Genomic DNA, 18935 nt, shown 5'->3' with positions numbered 1-18935 from the left:
CTTGGGTCTTAAATAATTATATTTTGGTAAGTGGACAATGTTGATTTTATTATTAACATAAACCGAAGGCTTCATTTTGAGAGCATGTGTGGTTAACCTCACAGATGTGGTCATCTTATATCTAACGTGTTGTTTTATATTGTGTACTATTTGGAGGTCACAATACTAGTGAAAATGGAACAGCTTGCATGGAACTGATCCTCTGGAAGGTAAAAGAAGACCTGAAAGGAAAGAAGTAGTCACTTTCTTCAAGAGCATCTTAAATCTTTGCACTGCTGCTTCAGGGACTCACGCGGCCTCCACTGCTGGCGGTAGAGTTTGGTCTATAATGGCATGAGGTGCCTTGGCACTTTCAAAGAGAAAGGAAGGAGGAATAGTACTGTTGATGTTTATTTAGTGCACATTTTAAAAGTTAAATTTCCATAATGATTTCTAAAGTTGGGCTAGAGGGAAATTAAGTTGGTTCAGATTTCTCTCTCATCATCATAAGTGGTGAGTTCACTGTGCAAATAACAGTGGATGATGGTTTAGAGTTGGAGAAAGGGTCCATGACTTTCCCAAATGTCGTTTCTCAGCTTGCCTACATTTTTTTTCTCTCTGAACACCTAAAGCAATCATACCGCTTAGAGCTAAAAAACAAAACAAAGAACTTTACCTAACAAAATTGTAACAGTTTTCCTTAGAAGTGAAGATTTTCCCTCACAAAACATATATGGAAGTAAATGTAAATTTTTCAGTATACTCTATTGACATAAAGATGTTGGTCGTTTGTGTTTTTATTCTAACTTTGTGTACTAATACTTGTTTATAAATTTATATCAACAACTCATTTTTTTTTTTAAAAAAAGCCAGTGTCTTGGGTCTTCTAAACATAGTAAATTCTAATCTCTATTCCCAGTACCTGAATTGTCTAATCCCTTTGAGGAATTAGTTTGTTCTTTCTTTCTTTCTTTTTTTGTTTTTAATTGTACTTTAGGTGAAAGTTTACAGCTCAAGTTAATTTCTCATACAAAAATTTATACACATATTGTTATGTGACACTCGTTGCAATCCCTGTAATGTGACAGCACACTCCTCCTTTCCACCCCAGGTATCCCGTGTCCATCCAACCAGCTCCTCTCCCTTTCTGCCTTCTCATCCTGCCTTCCAAGACAGGAGCCACCCATTTGGTCTTGTGTATCTGCTTGAACTAAGAAGCACACTCTTCACAAGTATTATTTTGTTTTATAGTCCAGTCTAATCTTTGTCTGAAGGGTGGGCTTCTGGAATAGTTTTAGTTCTGGGTTAACATCATCCAGAAGCCATGGCTTCAAGGGTTCCTCCAGTCTCAGTCAGACCATTAAGTCTGGTCTTTTTACATGGATTTGAGTTCTGCACCACACTTTTCTCCTGTTCCATCAGGCACCATCTAGTTCTTCTGTTCTCAGGCTGATGGAGTCTCTGGTTTATGTGGCCCTTTTGTCTCTTGGACTAATATTTTCCTTGTGTCTTCAGTGTTCTTCATTCTCCTTTGCTCCAAGTGGATTGGGATAAATTGATGCATCTTAGATGGCTGCTCACAAGTTTTTAAGACCCCAGACACCAATCACCAAAGTGGGATGCAGAATATTTTCTCAATAAACTTTGTTATGCTAATTGACCTAGATGTCCCCTGAAACCATGGTCTAGCCCCAGCTACTCTGTCCCTCGACGTGCTTGGTTGTATTCAGGAAACTTCTTAGCTTTTGCTTTGGTCCAGTTGTCCTGACTTCCCTTCTGTTGTGTGTTGTACTTCCTTTCACCTAAGATGATTTTTGTCTACTACCTAGTTAGTGAATTTCCCTCCTCCTCCCTTCTCACCCTTGTAACCATCAAAGAATGCTTTCTTCTGTGTTTAAACTTTTTCTTGAATTCTTATAATAGTGGTCTCATACAGTATTTGCCCTTTTGTGACTGACTAATTTCACTCAGTATAATGCCCTCCAGATTCATCCACGTTGTGAGATGTTTTGCGAAGTCATCATTGCTCTTTATCGTTGCATAGTATTCCATTGTGTGTATGTACCATAATTTGTTTATCCATTGGTCTGTTGATGGGCACCTAGGTTATTTTCATCTTTTTGTTATTGTGAACAACGCTACAGTAAATATGGGTGTAACTATATCTATTTGTGTGGCGCTTTTATTTTATTTTATTGCTGGATCGTATGGTACTTCTATTTCTAGCTTTTTAAGTAAGTGCCAAATTGTTTTCCAAAGTGGTTGTACCATTTTACATTCCCACCAGCAGTGTAAAAGTGTTCCAGTCTCTCCACAACCTCTCCAATGTTTGTTATTTGTGTTTAATGGATTAGTGCCAGCCTTGTTGGGGTGAGATGGTATCTCACTGTAGTTTTGATTTGCATTTCTCTAATGGCTAATGATCGTGAGCATTTCCTCATGTATCTGTTAGCCACCTGAATGTCTTCTTTGATGAAGTGCCTGCTCATATCCTTTGCCCATTTTTTAATTGGGCTATTTGTCTTTTTGTTGTTGAGGAGTTCATTCTTTCTTAATTGCTTTTTGATAATTTGGAAACTGGCCTATGTAAACTCTACATAATTTTATTCGGTTTAACTATTTACCTTTGAGTAAAGTCCACAAATATTCAATATTGATGCTACTAACATGCTATAAAACTACAAAGGTTTCATTGTCAATGATGTAGCTGAGTCACAGGGTAATCAATAGTATGGCCTCAGTGGCAGAAGTGGGCCTTCTGACAGTTAACTGTGATGATATGCCCTCAGTGTATATGCCTCAAGCCTTGGTATTTTGAATTTACAATTAAATCTTAATTTTCACTGAGCATCTGTTTCTTGCTACTGCAAATACTTCTTGGTCATCTCTCTTCTCACGCACTTGATGTGATATAAGCTCATACTTCTATCAGTTTGTGTTATTTCAAACAACATATAATCAGGAAGATCAGGCTATTATAGAAAAAATGTTATCATGAATTCCAAAGCCATATGCAAAATTTGAGGACAGTATCTGCATTTTGAGACCATCTTTGCTCTTGTTGAATTTCTTGCATATTCAAACCAAGAGTTGACAAGAGTATTTGCACAACACTTGGGTAAAAGGCAAAAGGAACTATTATATATATTTGGATCTATTTTCAATGGTCCTTCATTTGGGTTTCTATTTAGTTGATTAAATAAATGTTATACCAGCAAGCAGCCTTGCTTTTTTGCTATCTCTGCTTAAATATGCTGTTGTGAATAAAGAGTATTTAAGATAAATTCTGGTTTCCTGGTCATTGTTTTGGACACACAGTTTGGTTAGATGGCAGGAAAATGCAACTTTGTGCAGCATGTTGAACCACAATTTAACATTATAACACAAGTAAAAGGGATTCCAGTTCTAGGCCCTCAGGTCACACTGGAACACTACCAGAGAGTGACCTCTTCTGACAGTGTCTGATCCAAGAAAACGGACTGGACACTAGGATACTTCTAGGAGACCTTTCCAGTCTTGTGAACTTGACAGACCATGTCTGGTGGAGTTTACTCACCAGCTGCTTTACATGCATGTCACTGACATATTAGGGGTTGATCATTTAAGGCTTTTTCTTTAAAGTATAATAAAGACATTTAGCAGTACCAGAAGGACATCATGCTTGGTAAAGCAGAGGGTCAGCGAAAAAGAAAAAGACCCTCAACAAGATGGATTGACACGGTGGCTGCAACGATGAGCTCAAGGATAACAACAATTGTAAGGATGGTGAGGACCGGGCAGTGTTTCATTCTGTTGTACATAAGGTCACTATGAGTCGGAACTGACTCAATGGTACCTAACAACAACATGAGACACACTGCTGGACCATAAGTGGGTAGGCAAGACATTTATTCATTTACTATATGATCTCAGTGCAATATGACCCTACAGTATAATTGGTAAACTCACAACAGATGAAGGCTAAAACTTTTTACAATGTGCAATACATGCAGGGATTTTAATTTTGTATGATAAATGTCACATGTCTCCCAAATATAACTCCAGGCTTCCTGTTTTTATTTCTTAAAGTACATAAATCAATGTTACCACAGAAACTACAACTAAATCCCATTAATCAATCTATTAAACTTATTTATGCTTCTCTAAGGGTTTTCAGGCTTCTCAGAAATGAGTTTTAAGTCTGTTTTTAGATGTTAGCATTCTGGACTGGCTTGTGGGCTCTGTAAACACATGACAAAGTTGTCATATAACCAAAGAAATTCGAGCTGGCTTCTACAGGTAAGAAAATTTAGAGATAGAGGAATCTCTCGTATATCATCTAGATTTTTCAGTTTCTTAAATGTTAACCTATGGCCTATTGGAATTCATACATTTCCACCCCTTTTCTCACCTGTGCTATCAAGATCACTGTTAGGCTTACTAACAGTATTTTACTTCTACATAGCAAAACATTTTATAGCATTCAATATAAACGTGAATATCAAAAATAGCTAGGACAAGAACAAGTTATGCATTACAGTAATTGTACTCTCATACCTTCCTTATGAATCCACATTTTTAGAAAAATATATTATTGCATATGAAACCGCAAACAGGCATTCTGATTTCTGCACATTCTTACTCCAAGCAGTATATACAGTCCTAGTAGAGTCAGAGTGTACTACAGATCCACACGGGGGGTTTTGTGGTGAGGGTCCCAGACATACAGCAATATATATACACCTCTATCTTCTATATCACATCTCCTAGGCAGTGGCTTGCTTGCTTTCTCAGCATGTATCAAGGGTCTCTCATGTTGGTGAAGGGAACAGATGGTATGCTGATGAAGAGGGTCTTCTAGGCCGCTTCCTCAGCAGAGCAGTCGATACCTGCGTAGGTGAACTTCTCATAAAGCGTGGTGTTCACATAGGTCTGGAAGAGCAAGAGGGTTTAGAGATGCAGGCTGCCTAGGTATTGCTTCTGCCAGGGTCAGCGACAGTCATACACTGGCTTTTCTTAGCTTGTTTCAACTCAAACATTAGGTACTTGGGTGACGCTTTTCTGCCCTTAATTCGTCTCTTGTGTTTGCCCACTCTCTTCTTGAAATGCATTCTTTGGCTTCTGCAAGTAAAATTTCATCCTCTCCCTTTCCTAAGTCACTCATCTTCCCTTTCTCTGTCTCTTAGTGGTTCCTCCTAAAATGTTCCTGTTCTTCAGGGCTCCTTCCTCTGTCCGTTTCTCAGCTTCATATCTCTCTGTGTGATCTCACCCTTGTCTCTGGTTTGACTACTGCTTGAGTTTTAATGACTAGCCCAGACTTGTCTTTCGAACCCCAGATAGATATAACCAACTAACTACAGTCTAGAAATTTTGTAGGGTCCCTGACTCTCCCCACAGCAACCTGTTTCGGCCAGGTTCTGTTGCTTACTTGCAACGTGCCCTTGGGCAAGCCACTTTCACCTCTCTGAGTCTGTTTCTTCATCTATAAAATGAAAGGGTCAGGCTATATGACTGATAAAATCCCTCTGGCTCTACTAGGCTAATACTATATGTTGTTCCAGTGTGTGACTATGCCTCGTATAGAAATCTTATTTGCCCTCAAATTGCAACTTCCTCAAAGTTGGGAGCCACATCCTTCTTTATGTCCTTATAATAAACCAAAAACCCATTGCTGTCGAGTGATTCCGACTCATAGTGACCCTATAGGACAGAGTAGAACTGCCCCATAGAGTTCCAAGCCTGCAATCTTTATGGAAGCAGACTGCTACATCTTTCTCCTGTGGAGCAGCTGGTGGATTCAAACCGCCGACCTTTTGGTTAGCAGCCGAGCAATTAGCCACTGTGCCACCAGGGCTCCTCCGCCCCTATAATACCTAGGACTATGCCCAGAAGAACTTATTGAATTGCATCAACTACATTTTAATTAGCCACACTGGGCACTTCAGGAATTCCAATTAAAAAGCCCCTGCTTTGAACTCTATACTCACCTTTCGTTCTTCTAGCATCCTGTTTAAAGACACCAGTATCTGAGCAAATGATGGCCTCTCATAAGGCTTCTCCCGCCAGCATTGTCTCATTAGGTCATACCTTCAAAAAGAGTTAAAGGGTTAACTCTATCACTGTCCTTCAATCCTTTGCACGGCTAAGTGCAAGACAGGAAAAAAGAGAAGAGAGTGTAGCTATTCAGTTCATGGTCATTAAGCTTAGTCAGTCAAAGACAAAAACACAATACCTAGGAAGTTTCTATTAGGCCTCCCACCTCCCTATCCAAGTCCTCTCCCCTTCTCATTAGTTTTGGTGCCTACTCTGGGTGCCGTTCTCACAGGATCTTGTCTCAGCTGTTCTGATCATCCAGAGAGAACTGAACTATACATCTAGGGCAGCATTTTCCTTGGAACACTCTCTCTCTCAAAGTGCAGTGTTTCATTAAAAAAAAAATATGGCTCCATGCACTAAATAAATTTGTAAAATTCCACCTATTGCATCTTCCTCTTCCCTAAACATAGTAAAAGCCTTAGAAAATCCCACCAAAAAAAAAAAAATGAAGAAGAAGAAAGGAACAGAAAGACCAAAAACTTGCTTAACTGGGTTTAACACAAATCTCCCTAAACTTAATTGACAACAGAATTCCTGTATCATTTATTTATATCTTGCAAGACACTAGTGTTCCATGGAACATAGTTTGGGAAACGCTGGTCTAAGGCAGTGCTTTCTCAAATGTGGTCACAATTACCTGTATTATAAAAATGCAGATTCCTGGGACCCAGCCTAGACCTCCAGAATCAGAATGTCTGTGAGTGGGGCTCAAGAGTTCATGTATTGAACAAATGCCTCAGGAAAAACTTATAAACACGTAAGGCTATCAACCATTGGTCTAGGATGATAGCTAACAGAACTATTTGTACTTTAACAAAAGTTTCTTAATGTCTGAAAGATGTTCTCACTCTTTGTTGAATGAGTCTCAAAGTTGGAATTTCAGGGACTATGTCCAGTGATGGCCCAAGTATGCCCAGCTTTGCTCACAACAGTCTAGATTTATGTCTCTTGTGCTAGTGACATTATTAATAAAATGCTCTTTCATTCTTAGAAGTGACCCAGTTTGGAAAATAAATTACTTGCTCAACCTATGTGTAAGAGGATGTTTTGTGGTAAAGCCTTGCACTCCTCAAACCATGCCAGTAAGACAGATTCGCCCATGGCTCGTTTTGGAAATGGAGATATCACCAAAGTTAATCATTCTTCCGCCAGGAATATTTCTTACTCCCAAAAAATAATCCTAGCAGAAGCAAGATTCTACAAAGAGAAATCCATCTCCCATGGTGTCATAGCTCTGAAATCTCCACCCCAAGTTAGTCTCCAGGTTTTATACATTTATTTGTTCATGAGTAATTTCGTGAATATATTCCAGATCTAGTCATTTGTTTCCTTTCCTCATTTCAACGTTTCCAAGAGTCATCACCTTAAATTCCACTTAAATTTCTATGCCTGGAAAGTTATCACCCGCTGCCCATTGCATAATGATCTTAGCAACCCCCTTTTTCTGGCTATTTGGGATCTCAGTGTATGTGTGTGTATGTAGGTATTAGCAAATGTGTATCTGTATACGTGTATGTGTGTGTACACGTATATGTATATGTATGCATCAGATGATTCCTTCATTAAAGTCAGCCTCCCAGGAGACATGCAGGGGGGTAGGTTAAGATAAAATGGCCCCAGGGTGAGGCCCGACTTACACCTCGTCATCACAGTTTAGGGGCTTCTCCAGTCTGTAGCCCTGGGGCAGCTTCTCGTAGAGCTCTGCACACGTCATCCCACAGTAGGGGGTGCCACCTGAAAGACAGGAAAGGGTGCCACCCTAAGCCCCCTCTAGTGCTGAAGGCAGCGGGCTGCTCCTGCTCGGGGCCTATAGGGCCAAGACGCTGGAAGAAAGACAAGCTCTGTCAGGGAAGGTGAGCACCCAGTAAGGTCTTGCCTACCTTTACAAACCCATGTGTATCAAAACTGGACTTAGGCTACGGACCCCGCAAAAGTGTAACCATTCCTTCAGTGGGAAGATCCACCACAGGGTTCACTACTGCATTTCATTCTCTTCCATGAGTCTGCCTACACACAGCACATCTATTGTATCAATGATATTTATATTTTTCTAATTGAAAGTCTATAGTTATGTTATGCAACACCTATTTTATCTATAATATTGTCCAATGTTAATTATGAAAGCAACACATGTTCATTGTAGAAAATTTTCAAAAATACAAAAATGCATGAAGAAAAAATATAATAACTTGTATTTCCTTTCTGTTTAGTGTCTTCTAGGGTTTTTTTTCATATGTAGTATTTAGAAAACTGGGATCATAGTTTATATGAAATTTTGATGTGTTTTTTGGCATGAATATTTTCACATGCTATTAAATGGCCTTCAGAAGTGTGACTTTTAATAGTTGCATAATATTCCATCTTAAAATGTTGTAGAATAAACTTGTTACAGCTTTGCTACTTCTTTGCACAAGTAACAACAACAAAAAAACCCATTGCCATAGAGTTGATTCCAACTCATAGTGACCCTGTAGGACAGAGTAGAACTGCCCTATAGGGTTTCCAAGGATGTAAATCTTTACAGAAGCAGACTGCCACATCCTTATCCTACGGGGTGGCTGGTGAGTTCAAACCACAGACCTTTCAGTTAGCAGCCAAGCGCTTTAACCACTGTGCCACCAGGGCTTTTTGCACACGTTGGGCCAATTAATCCACTGATGAAGTTCATGGCCATCAAGTTGTTAGTATTAAATATGACATTAGACACAGGGCTTTCAAAAAAAGAGACGTGAGGATAAAAACACTCATACATGTAAACACTTAGTTTCTATTTCCAAGTCACAGCTGATAGCACCACATACAAGTGGTGCCCTGTGGATTTACACAGTGAGGGAGCGCTAGAGCGGCCCACTCCTTTGCCTAGAGGATCACTAGTAGGTAAACGTGGATACTTACCTAAGCTAACAATCTCCCATAGTAACACACCGTAGGACCATCTGCAGAAGGGACAAGTGCAAAACCAATAATTAGCAAACTGTTTGTCCAGTCAATCTCCTGCCCAAATGCCAAGATGATCGACCCCTCGTCATAAAAAGAAATGTTAAATGTCTGCTTCTAGACTAGGGCCTTACACACAGTATGGGTTTCTCTTTTCCTAAACCAATGCAATGATTGCAACAGGGAAGCAGTGTTAGCTTTGCCAGAGCCCCTAATTCACCGTAGGTAGAGAATGTGAGGTGGCACTGTGGAAAAAATTCTAAGCCAGACAGATCCGAATTAAAGCTCATCTCTTCCACCTAATACTTGTCTGACCTTGGATAAATTACTGAGCCTCTTGGGGCCTCTTAGTATACTCTTCTGAAAGTGGAGATAACAATTTGTACCTCAAAGTTTTGCAGAGGACTCCATGGGATAAAATATAAAAGGACATAATAATTGCCAATCTTCTCCCCATCCACAGGTACAAGCAAAACCCCTTGGAGAAGTCATCTCAACCCTCAGTTTTTCTCCTAAAAATAGGGGGTGGCAAGATGCTCTAAGCCACAACGCCAAACTTTCCTTCTACCACCAGCCTGAGATTTGTCACTGCAGGCTACCGGCAGAAATGGTCGCAACCATCAGGCCCCTCCCCAGTCCCCATCACTGACATCTAGCTGCCATCCTCGGCTGTCCCCCTGATCTAGGTCCTGTACAGTGAGGTCAGCCTGGGAAGTGGACCCATGGAAAGGCTTTTGCCCCTTTCTTCTCTGGAGAGAAAGAATTCACAACTTGAAGTTTCTCACCAATAGGCAGAAGGAAATCCAAAAGCTGCCATGAGTGACTTTTTTACAACCTGAAAATTATCTACTCTGTGTTTTCATTTCTTTCTTAGGTCATCGATTAGCTTTATTCTGCAGAGATATGTAATATTCCTGCTTCCCTTTAAAACCTCTGCCAAATGCAAGTTTTCTGGGGGGATAAAAAAACCGTTCAGTAATCAGAGGCTTACTCACACATCACTGTTGGTTGTGTATACGCTGTAATTCAGTGACTCGATCGCCATCCAGCGTACTGGGAGCCTTCCCTGCAGAGGACAAAGTGAGATGCCACTTACTTAGGCCGTACAGGGACTCTTTACAAGGCTCTCACCTTGCCTGAAGCTGTGGCTCATGCTAAACCCATGGGGAACTCCATTTAGAATTCTACAGACATAAGGCACGATCAGCTCAGGAACTGTCATTTTAGTGGATGTTCCACCTACAAGTGTGTTTTCAAATTCAAAGACCAGAAAATAGTGTCAGGTAGCCATTCTGCCCTCGAGTGGTCCATATAGCAGTGCTATTTGAATAAATGTGCATATAAGTGTGTGTGCATGGAGTACTCATTCATTTATTCACCTTGTGGCTCTCAGAGGCACTAGATGTTGGAAAAGGCTAGACATGCATAGAAACCCAGAATTAAACTGAAATGTGGGAAAGGCTAATGGGATCACCAAGGTGGAGTCAGGAGACCAAATGTGCCTAGAGGAGCTAGGGGAAGCTTTTCCAGTGGCAGATCTATAAGATGCATAGGGGTCACTGATGGATGAGGGAGAAAAGAACATTTCAGCCCAAAAGGAATGGTGGGTTTATATACTAATAGAGGTTCAAATAATTTATAGCTAATGCAGTTTATGTTGGGTTTGGGGATAGGACCAGAGACACACACTTCCTCTTTGAGTGCCTGGCCCTGACTCCTTGCAGATTGCTCCCCAGGCTGGGCAAAATGAAATCTGGACTGGGTATTGTGAAGTCTGACTTCTGAGGTTGATTTCCACTCACTCTCCTCAAATTCTAGATGGTTTAGGGCTCCTCTTCTTCCCCCCCGACCCCGACCCCCTACCTCACTGAAAGATCTCTCCCTCTCAGGGATTTGCCCAAGCCTTCACAATGGCATTGCAGCCCACAGTGGCCAGTGGGGTGGGGCAAAGCTAGAACTATTTAGGGGATTTGAGCCTTTTTCAACCCCCTGCTATCGGAAGCAGGCATTCCTTACCACCCACCCACAAGACCAGCCCTGCCTGAGATCCCAAGGGTCTAAGAGGAGAACTGCCCCATAGGGTTTCCAAGGCTGTAATCTTTATGGAAGCAGACCGCCACATCTTTCTCCCACGGAGCAATTGGTGGGTTAGCAGCCTAGCACTTTAACCACTGCCACTAGGGCTCCTTTGATAAAGGTAAAAGGACCCTCTATCTATATCTTATGAAAACTAGCATAGTCCCAGGAATGCTGCACCCAAGTAATGTTCACCAGGTCTAGGAGACAGAGAGCCATTGTGCTGGAGTAGACCTACTAGACACCCGTGAATACTGCAGTGTTTGCCACCCAAAGCCTCGCAGTCTATCTGGCCTCTGCCCACCACTCAGGGAATGCAGAGGTCGGTGGCATGTGGTCAGACAGCACTACATGTCCAGGGAGGTGGCACTTCTAGGGCTTCACGATTCCAGGGTGGGCCCCAAAAGCAGAGTGAGTCCAGCTTCCCTGTTCCTCTAAGACTATATGGTTAGTTCTCCAGGGATTTTGTAGTTGAAGATAAAATATTACTGTTTTGGAGAGTGAGTATCATAAGATGAAAGTGGATTTGATTGGGGCCTGAAGAATGAATGGGGAACTTTCAGCAAAGAGGGAAACGTTATGTGGGCCTGTAGAAGTTACCAATGGCTCTGTAGTGCTTCCTTGTGATTTAGGAACCTCATTAATTTATTTCCTTGATTAATGTTAATTGTGTTTTTTTCTTCCTATGTTTGCTGTAGATAAAAGCGATTGTGGGAGCCCCTCAGAGGTTTCTGAGGGAGAAGCCCAGGGGTCTGGACTGGACGCAGACCCAAGACCCTGGACCACTGAGGCTGGCATGTTAAATTACTTGGCCACGCCTGACAGTGTCTTCTTCATGGGTAATGTGGACCCTCCAGGCATTCTAGGAATCACAACTTAGAAAGGCTGTTTGCTGGCCGGGACAATGTCTGCTGGAGTGCACAGCCAGATGCCGTGATCACTGTGGAACACTATGTTATAAGAGAAACAACACCCAGGGGGGAGAGGTGCCTTGGAAAAGACATTGTTTATCAACGTCCGTGTTCTGAACTTACCATCGTCTTTTTCACATACACTTCCTGACCTCGGGACAATCCAAAATCAGCTATTTTGGCTACATAGTTTTCACCAACTAAAATGTTCCTGGCAGCCAGATCCCTGTGGATAAACTGAAATTAAAAAGAAAAAAATCATTTATCTTCAGTGCAGTACTTGCTTTTTTCACTTTATTTTGTTAGCCCAAAGCTCTGGGGACAAGAACTTTGGAGAAAAGAGAAAAGAATATGAAAAGGGGTTTCAAAAAGTCACCAGAAACCAATTCCCTTAAAGTTCCTCCAAAAAATTCTCAGTTGTGAATTCTGCCAAAAGATTCACTACGTCTTGGGAGAAGCATTTCAGAAAACAAAAACAAAAAACAGGTCACTCATCAGAGAAATGCAAATCAAAACCACAATGAGACAGCATCTCACTCTGGCATTACTGGCACGAATCAAAAAAACTGGAAATAACAAATGTTGGAGAGGCTGTGGGGAGATGGGAACTCTTATGCACTGCTGGTGGGAATGCAAAATGATACAACCATTTTGGAAAACGATATGGCACTTCCTTAGAAAGCTAGAAATAGAAATACCATACGATCTAGCAATCCCAGGAATGTATCCTAGAGAAATAAAAGCCGTCACACAAGTAGACATATGCACACCCATGTTCATTGCAGCATTGGTCACAATAGCTAAAAGATGGAAATACCCTAGATGCCCATCAACAGACGAACGGATAAACAAACTATGGTACATACACACAACGGAGTATTATGCAACTATAAACAACGATGAATCTTCGAAGCATCTCATAACATGGATGAATCTGGAGGACATTATGCTGAGTGAAATAAGTCAATCACAAAAGGACAAATATTGTATGAGACCACTACTGTAAAAACTCATGAAAAGCTTTACACACAAAAAGAAACAATCTTTGACGTTTACGAGGGATGGGAAGTGGGGGAATATAAATAGACAACAGATAAGTGATAACTTTGGTGAAGGGCAAGACAATACACAATACTGGGGAAGGCAGCACAACTTTTATAAGGAAAGGTCATGGAAACTCCACAGACACATCCAAACTCCCCGGGGGACCAAATTGCTGGGCTGAGGGCTGGGGACCATGGTCTTGGGGAACATCTAGCTCAATTGGCATAACACAGCTTATAAAGAAAATGTTCTACATTCTACCTTGGTGAGTAGTGTCTGGGGTCTTGAAAGCCTGTGAGCAGCCGTCTAAGACACTCCACTGGTCTTACCTCTTCAGGAGCAAGGGAGAATGAAGAAAATAAGATACAAGGGAAAGATTAGTCCAAAGGACTAACGGACCACAACTACCACGGCCTCCACCAGACTGAGTCCAGTACAACCAGATGGTCCGTGACTACCACCACTGACTGTTCTGACAGGGATCACAACAGAGGGTCCTGGACGGAGCTGGAGAAAAATGCAGAACAAAATTCTAACTCACAAAAAAAAAAAACAAAGACCAGATTTAACGGCCTGATAGAGACTGGAGAAACTCTGAGAGTATGGCCCCCCGGACCCCCTTTTAGCTCAGTAATGAAGTCACTCCCGAGATTCACCCTTCAGCCAAAGATTAGACAGCTCCATAAAACAAAACGAGACTAATGGGGCACAATAGCCCAGGGACAAGCACTAGAAAGCAGGAGGGGACAGGAAAGCTGGTAATAGGGAACCCAAGGTCGAGAAGGGAGAGTGTTGACATGTCGTGAGGTTGTTAACCAATGTCATAAAACAATATTTGTACTAACTGTTTAATGAGATACTACTTGTTCTGTAAACCTTCATCTAAAATACAATTTAAAAAAAAAAAGTGATACTTCTATCACAACCGTGCTGTGCCATACTGAGACGGTATCACAAAAAAAAAAAAAAAAAAAAAAAAACCAGGCCACTAAATCTTCTGGTTACAATTTAATGCCTCTGTGATTGTATATTATTTGGAGCCAGGCCAAGCTAACACAGGTAGGGCACCTCATGAAATACATATTGGAAGAAATTCGCCAGAGAAATATATATTGGAAGTACTGGGCATAAATTTCTATAAAAATAGAATATTAACAAAGAGATTAAAACTAGGGAAATTGTTTACATGATTTTTATGTAAACCTACAACTACTCAAAAAAATAAAGTCTATTAATTTTTTTTTTTTAAATCAGGAGATTGAAGGAAAGCATTAAAGAAGAGATAAAAAAAACCACGTTGCTGTTGAGTCAATTCCGACATATAGCAACCCTACAGGACAGAGTAGAACCGCCCCATAGGGGTTCCAAGGAGCAGCTGTTGGATTTGAACTGCAAACATTTTGGCTAGCAGTCAAGCTCTCAACCACTGTACCACCAGGGCTAAATAAACCCTGACTATAGAGAGAACTATTCAGAGGAAAGATGCCCAAAGCAAAGTCCTCTGAACACACCTGTTTTTGGCTCAGGTAGTCCATACCCCGGGCTACATCTGCTGCAAAATGAAGAAGCTGCTGGGAGGACAGCGTGGAAGCGGTGCTGTTGGCGATGGCGAAAGCCGGATCAGTCTCCAGTACGCGGCTCTTGCGTAGGAAGTCCAGGAGGTTTCCATGGGGGGCATACTCGATGGCCAGGTACAAGTATCCTGTGGGGAAAGGAAGACCGCATCACCTTACGAGCGGCCTAAAGAGCTGTGAAATTTTTGAAATGTGCTGCGGCCCTTGGGAATTGGTTTTAAACTCCATTTTACCTAAAATAAATACATCTAGTTATACCAACCTCAGTAACACTGGGGGATAGGAGAAAGAGAAGTGACACCCTCCTGCAGTACTCGAAGGAACCCACACTTAAACTCTGGTTCCCCTGTTTCCCACTCCCCCCTTCAAAATACGTGCTAACAGAGTGGGCTTCCTGAAATCCTTTTGCTTATTCAGAAATAGTGTTGTTGTTGCCACTGAGTCAGCTCTAACTCATGGTGACCCTATGCGTATAAGAGTAGAATTGTGCTGCATAGAGTTTTCAATGGCTGATTTTTCAGAACTAGATTGCCAAGCCTTTCTTTCAAGGTGCCTCTGGGTGGACTCAAACCTCCAACCGTACTGTTAGCCATGGAGCATGTTGATTGCTTGCACCACCGAAGGACTCCTCAGTAACAATCCTATTACTGTTGAGTTGATTCCAATTCACAGCAACCCTATAGGACAGAGTATAACTGCCCTATAGGGTTTCCAAGGCTGTCATCTTTACAGAAGCAGACTGCCACATCTTTCTCCCTTGGAGTGGCTGGTGGGCTCAAACTGTCAAACTTTCGGTTGGCACTGGAGCACATAACCACTGTGACACCAGGGCTTCTTTCAATAATAATATAGCCCTACATACCCATTGCTGTAGAGTCGATTCTGACTCACAGCAACCCTATAGTACAGAGTAGAGCTGCCCTATAGAGTTTCCAAGGAGCGGCTAGTGGATTTGAACTGCCAAACTTTTGGTTCGCAGCTAAGCTCTTAACCATTGTGCCACCAGCGCTCAGTAGTAATAGTAGAATGAAATTAAAGAATTCATTATAGAAAGATCTAGGATGCCCTTCTGCATATCACCTTTTATCTTTGTTCAATATTGTTTGAGAACCTAATATAGGCCAGGTGTGTTATTCCAGTCTATCTCTAGCTTTTCTTGAGGTTATTAAAAAAAAAAAATACTAAGCTAATGGCTAAACGGAGCCTTCGTGGTGCAGTAGTTAAGAGCCTCGGCTGCTAAGCAAAAGGTGAGCAGTTTGAATCCACCAGATGCTCCTTGGAAACCCCATGGGGCAGTTCTACTCTGTCCTATAGGGTTGCTATGAGTCGGTATTGACTTGATGGCAATGAGTTTGGTTTGGTTGGTTTAATGAATAAATATAGCAATAGGACCTACAATGGATGGTTCTCTCTCCTGCCTTTCATTCCTCCCCCAAAATCCATACTAATTCACCATATTGCTGATTAGACTGTTGGCCAATGGAATCTAGTTTCAGGGATGACATTTTGTTTAAAGAAACCAGAAAACTCAAGTATTTAGGCAAAAGTAAAACAATAGTTCCTAGAAAAAGTATGATCCATTTGTCTTATTTTTATTCCAAATTTTTCACTTCTTTGGACATGATAAAAAGTAATTTGTTTTGATAAATGCATTGATCTTCAGAGATAATGAAAAGTAATATGCTTTACTGTCTTTTAAATGAGGATTTTGTGGTAAATCATTTTTTCTTTAAAATGTTGAATGAATTTGAACTTTAAACATATTCTAAGAAATGCTAATTTTGGCAAAAAAAAAATCTCTTAGCACTGCATCCTGTTTTATCATAGGAGACATTTACTGATATAAATGTGCTTTGTCACTTTTTTACTGAATTATAAATTTCAAGAACCAACCAATTATGTGTTAATGTGTTGATGGAGAAAAATTGTGAAAGATACATGTTTTCTGTTGTCGATAATGATTTTTTTGTTTGTTTTATTTGTTTTGTTAACTTTCATTTACTGCTGTCCCACACTGGTTACTATTTTCAGGAAATAGCTCAAAAATAAATGTCATTACCTCATTATTTAACCTAAGGGATAGGATCTGACTTTCATAATTACACTCTTTATTGGATCACAGAATGATATATTGTTCAGAGTTTCAAACACCAGTATTTTTAGCTTAATAAATTGAGGAAAAGGAAATAGTCACTTTTCTATTGTTGGTGTTTGTGCTGCAAAGTCAACAAGAGGTTGTCAAGTTTGTAAATAATTACTGCGTGGAGCTTTTTTTGTGGGAGCAAACTTTTCCATCAGAGATTAAGTTTAAGTATAGATTCAGAACTGCATACAGAGGTAAACCCATAGAAGATTTTTGATGGTTACCTACTCATTTGCAACTAACTACACACATTACAGTTGGAAGCACTCAATAAATATTTAAGTTAATAAAGTAAATTTAACCTTAAGAGTATGTGCTATATAGGTTAGTTGTAAATCTCCAATATAATTGCACATGAAAACACTAGATCAAAACAAAGCACTGTCAGATAAAAGCCTATTATCACTTTTAACCTAAGCATCATCAGTACTTTCACATTACAGTAGATCTTTGGCATTCAAAGATTTAACATTCAGAATACTAGATTTCCTTGGGTTTGGAGAAAAGATTAAAAGACAGGCAATTAGGAAGAACCATTGCATTTAGCTCTTTCTGATAGCGAAGGTTCCCCAACTCTACCCTAGTAGTAATAGCTGAGGAAACCTCTGTATTGGCAAGGATGGGCGTGGGTAGGGACTATAGATAGCTTTGGGAAATCATGGCCAAAAGATTCAGCCTTGCTATCTCCAGAAAGATGCCAAACTTGGGAAAAAGTGATAAATGGGACTAGACACTCAAATTGAAGCTGCAACTTAAAAAAAAGAAAAAGATGACAGTCTTAGGATTATTATCTTTCCTAATTTCAATTTAGAATGTGCCTTAAAAAAAATCTGGCTGGAAAGACAGGAAAAGAGCATTTTACCTCGATGTTCACACGCTCCCAAGAGATTGATGATGTTTGGATGATGTCCAAGTTTGCAAAGAACTTCAAGTTCCCCTGCGAAGTCCCTGTGATCATCTTTGGAGGCATATTCTGGAAGAAAGTCAAGGATTGTGATCACTCTCTGTACATCTTCCGAATCAACTGTCTTCTCCTTCTTTCCAGGACCTTCAAGTGCCCTCCGTCACCATCAGGTCTAGAAGACTGTACACAAATTAAAGAGATTTCTCTATAGCAGGATTTCTCAACCTTTACATTATGGACATTTTGGGGGCTGTTCTGTGCATTGTAGGATGTTTAGCAGCAACCTTGACTTCTACCCACTAGATGCCAATAGCCTAACCAAAAATGTCTCCAGACATTGCCAGACATCCCCTGCGGGCAATACTACCCCTGGGTGAGAACCACTGCTCTAAAATTATCTTGTTAAGCTCTCATATACTCAGAAAACATGACTTGATAGAGGTGAGGCTGCCTCAACTTTTAGCCTCTAGCTCTTCCAGCCAAATCTACCATCCAGAGATAAATACGCTGTGAAATAGCTCCAAAGTGAGCAGTGAAACATCACCAGTAATACAGGCTCCTGGTTCTATTTAATGATTTTAACTTCCTTTTTTTACAAAATACTCTTGCTAAACAAATTAAACCCCAATGATATTTTCTTCTAGAAGTTGCTTGGTAGTCAGAAAACTGAGTTGCATTTGTTTCTATTCTTTTCACCCTGTCTCACCATTAGCACTTTCACTCGAGAGAAAAACCACCAGGCAGCAGGCTCAAGAGAAGGCTCTTTGGTTGATGTACAAACTGACTGGCCAACCTTGAACTGGTAACAGTTTGCTATTATTGTTTTTAGAAAATAACATGGGGAGGGTGGTAGTGGGGTGCTGGTTACCACATGCGTGCCTGAATGTGCTTGGAGATGGTGGGACTGGATGTCTCTTATGGGCTTAATGGTGCCAGTAAGACTGACTAGCAGGCAATTCCAAATCAAGCACCCTGTTCGTAGTAAGGGAACCTCACTTTTTCTCTAACTCTGAGGGTTAATGCCTTGGGAACATCTTAAAAGTGAAATTCTTTACAAGGAAGTTGTCCTCTTGCTTCAGTAACTGCCCTCCTTTTGATGGATCATTCTGCCTGCAGGAATTTTCTGCCTTGGTGCCCTGTTAACTGATGTTACCTCTCGTCATCAGGCTCAGGTCAGCTCTCAATCAAAACCTGATTTCACCAGGTTCTGCACCTTATCCTTATCTCTTCTCACTGTTCTCACTGTTCCCCAGAACTCTCTGGGACGAAGTTACCAAAACAGAAAAGGAGTT

At 40.8% G+C, this 18935-nt stretch overlaps 1 protein-coding gene across 4 annotated transcripts in view; it reads right to left on the bottom strand.

The window, feature by feature from the left end:
• Positions 1 to 3864: 3864 nt before the first annotated feature.
• The window catches only part of TEK (TEK receptor tyrosine kinase), a 108182-nt gene continuing 93111 nt past the window's right edge, over positions 3865 to 18935 (bottom strand). For all 4 annotated transcript variants that reach the window (XM_023741850.1, XM_023741851.1, XM_023741852.1 and 1 more), the window contains exons 16-23: positions 17602 to 17712; positions 14534 to 14724; positions 12102 to 12215; positions 9987 to 10057; positions 8950 to 8990; positions 7692 to 7788; positions 5946 to 6045; positions 3865 to 4890 (exon numbers count right to left, since the gene is read on the bottom strand). In XM_023741850.1, coding sequence (XP_023597618.1) covers positions 4816 to 4890; positions 5946 to 6045; positions 7692 to 7788; positions 8950 to 8990; positions 9987 to 10057; positions 12102 to 12215; positions 14534 to 14724; positions 17602 to 17712 — 800 coding nt within the window. In that variant the 3' untranslated portion in view covers positions 3865 to 4815. The remainder of the gene's footprint in view (positions 4891 to 5945; positions 6046 to 7691; positions 7789 to 8949; positions 8991 to 9986; positions 10058 to 12101; positions 12216 to 14533; positions 14725 to 17601; positions 17713 to 18935) is intronic.

This window comes from Trichechus manatus, unplaced genomic scaffold (assembly GCF_000243295.1).
Source record: "Trichechus manatus latirostris isolate Lorelei unplaced genomic scaffold, TriManLat1.0 scaffold00192, whole genome shotgun sequence".
Taxonomy (NCBI): Eukaryota; Metazoa; Chordata; class Mammalia; order Sirenia; family Trichechidae; genus Trichechus; species Trichechus manatus.
Note: the sequence above shows the minus strand (reverse complement) of the source record. Positions and strands in the feature narration are given on the sequence as shown.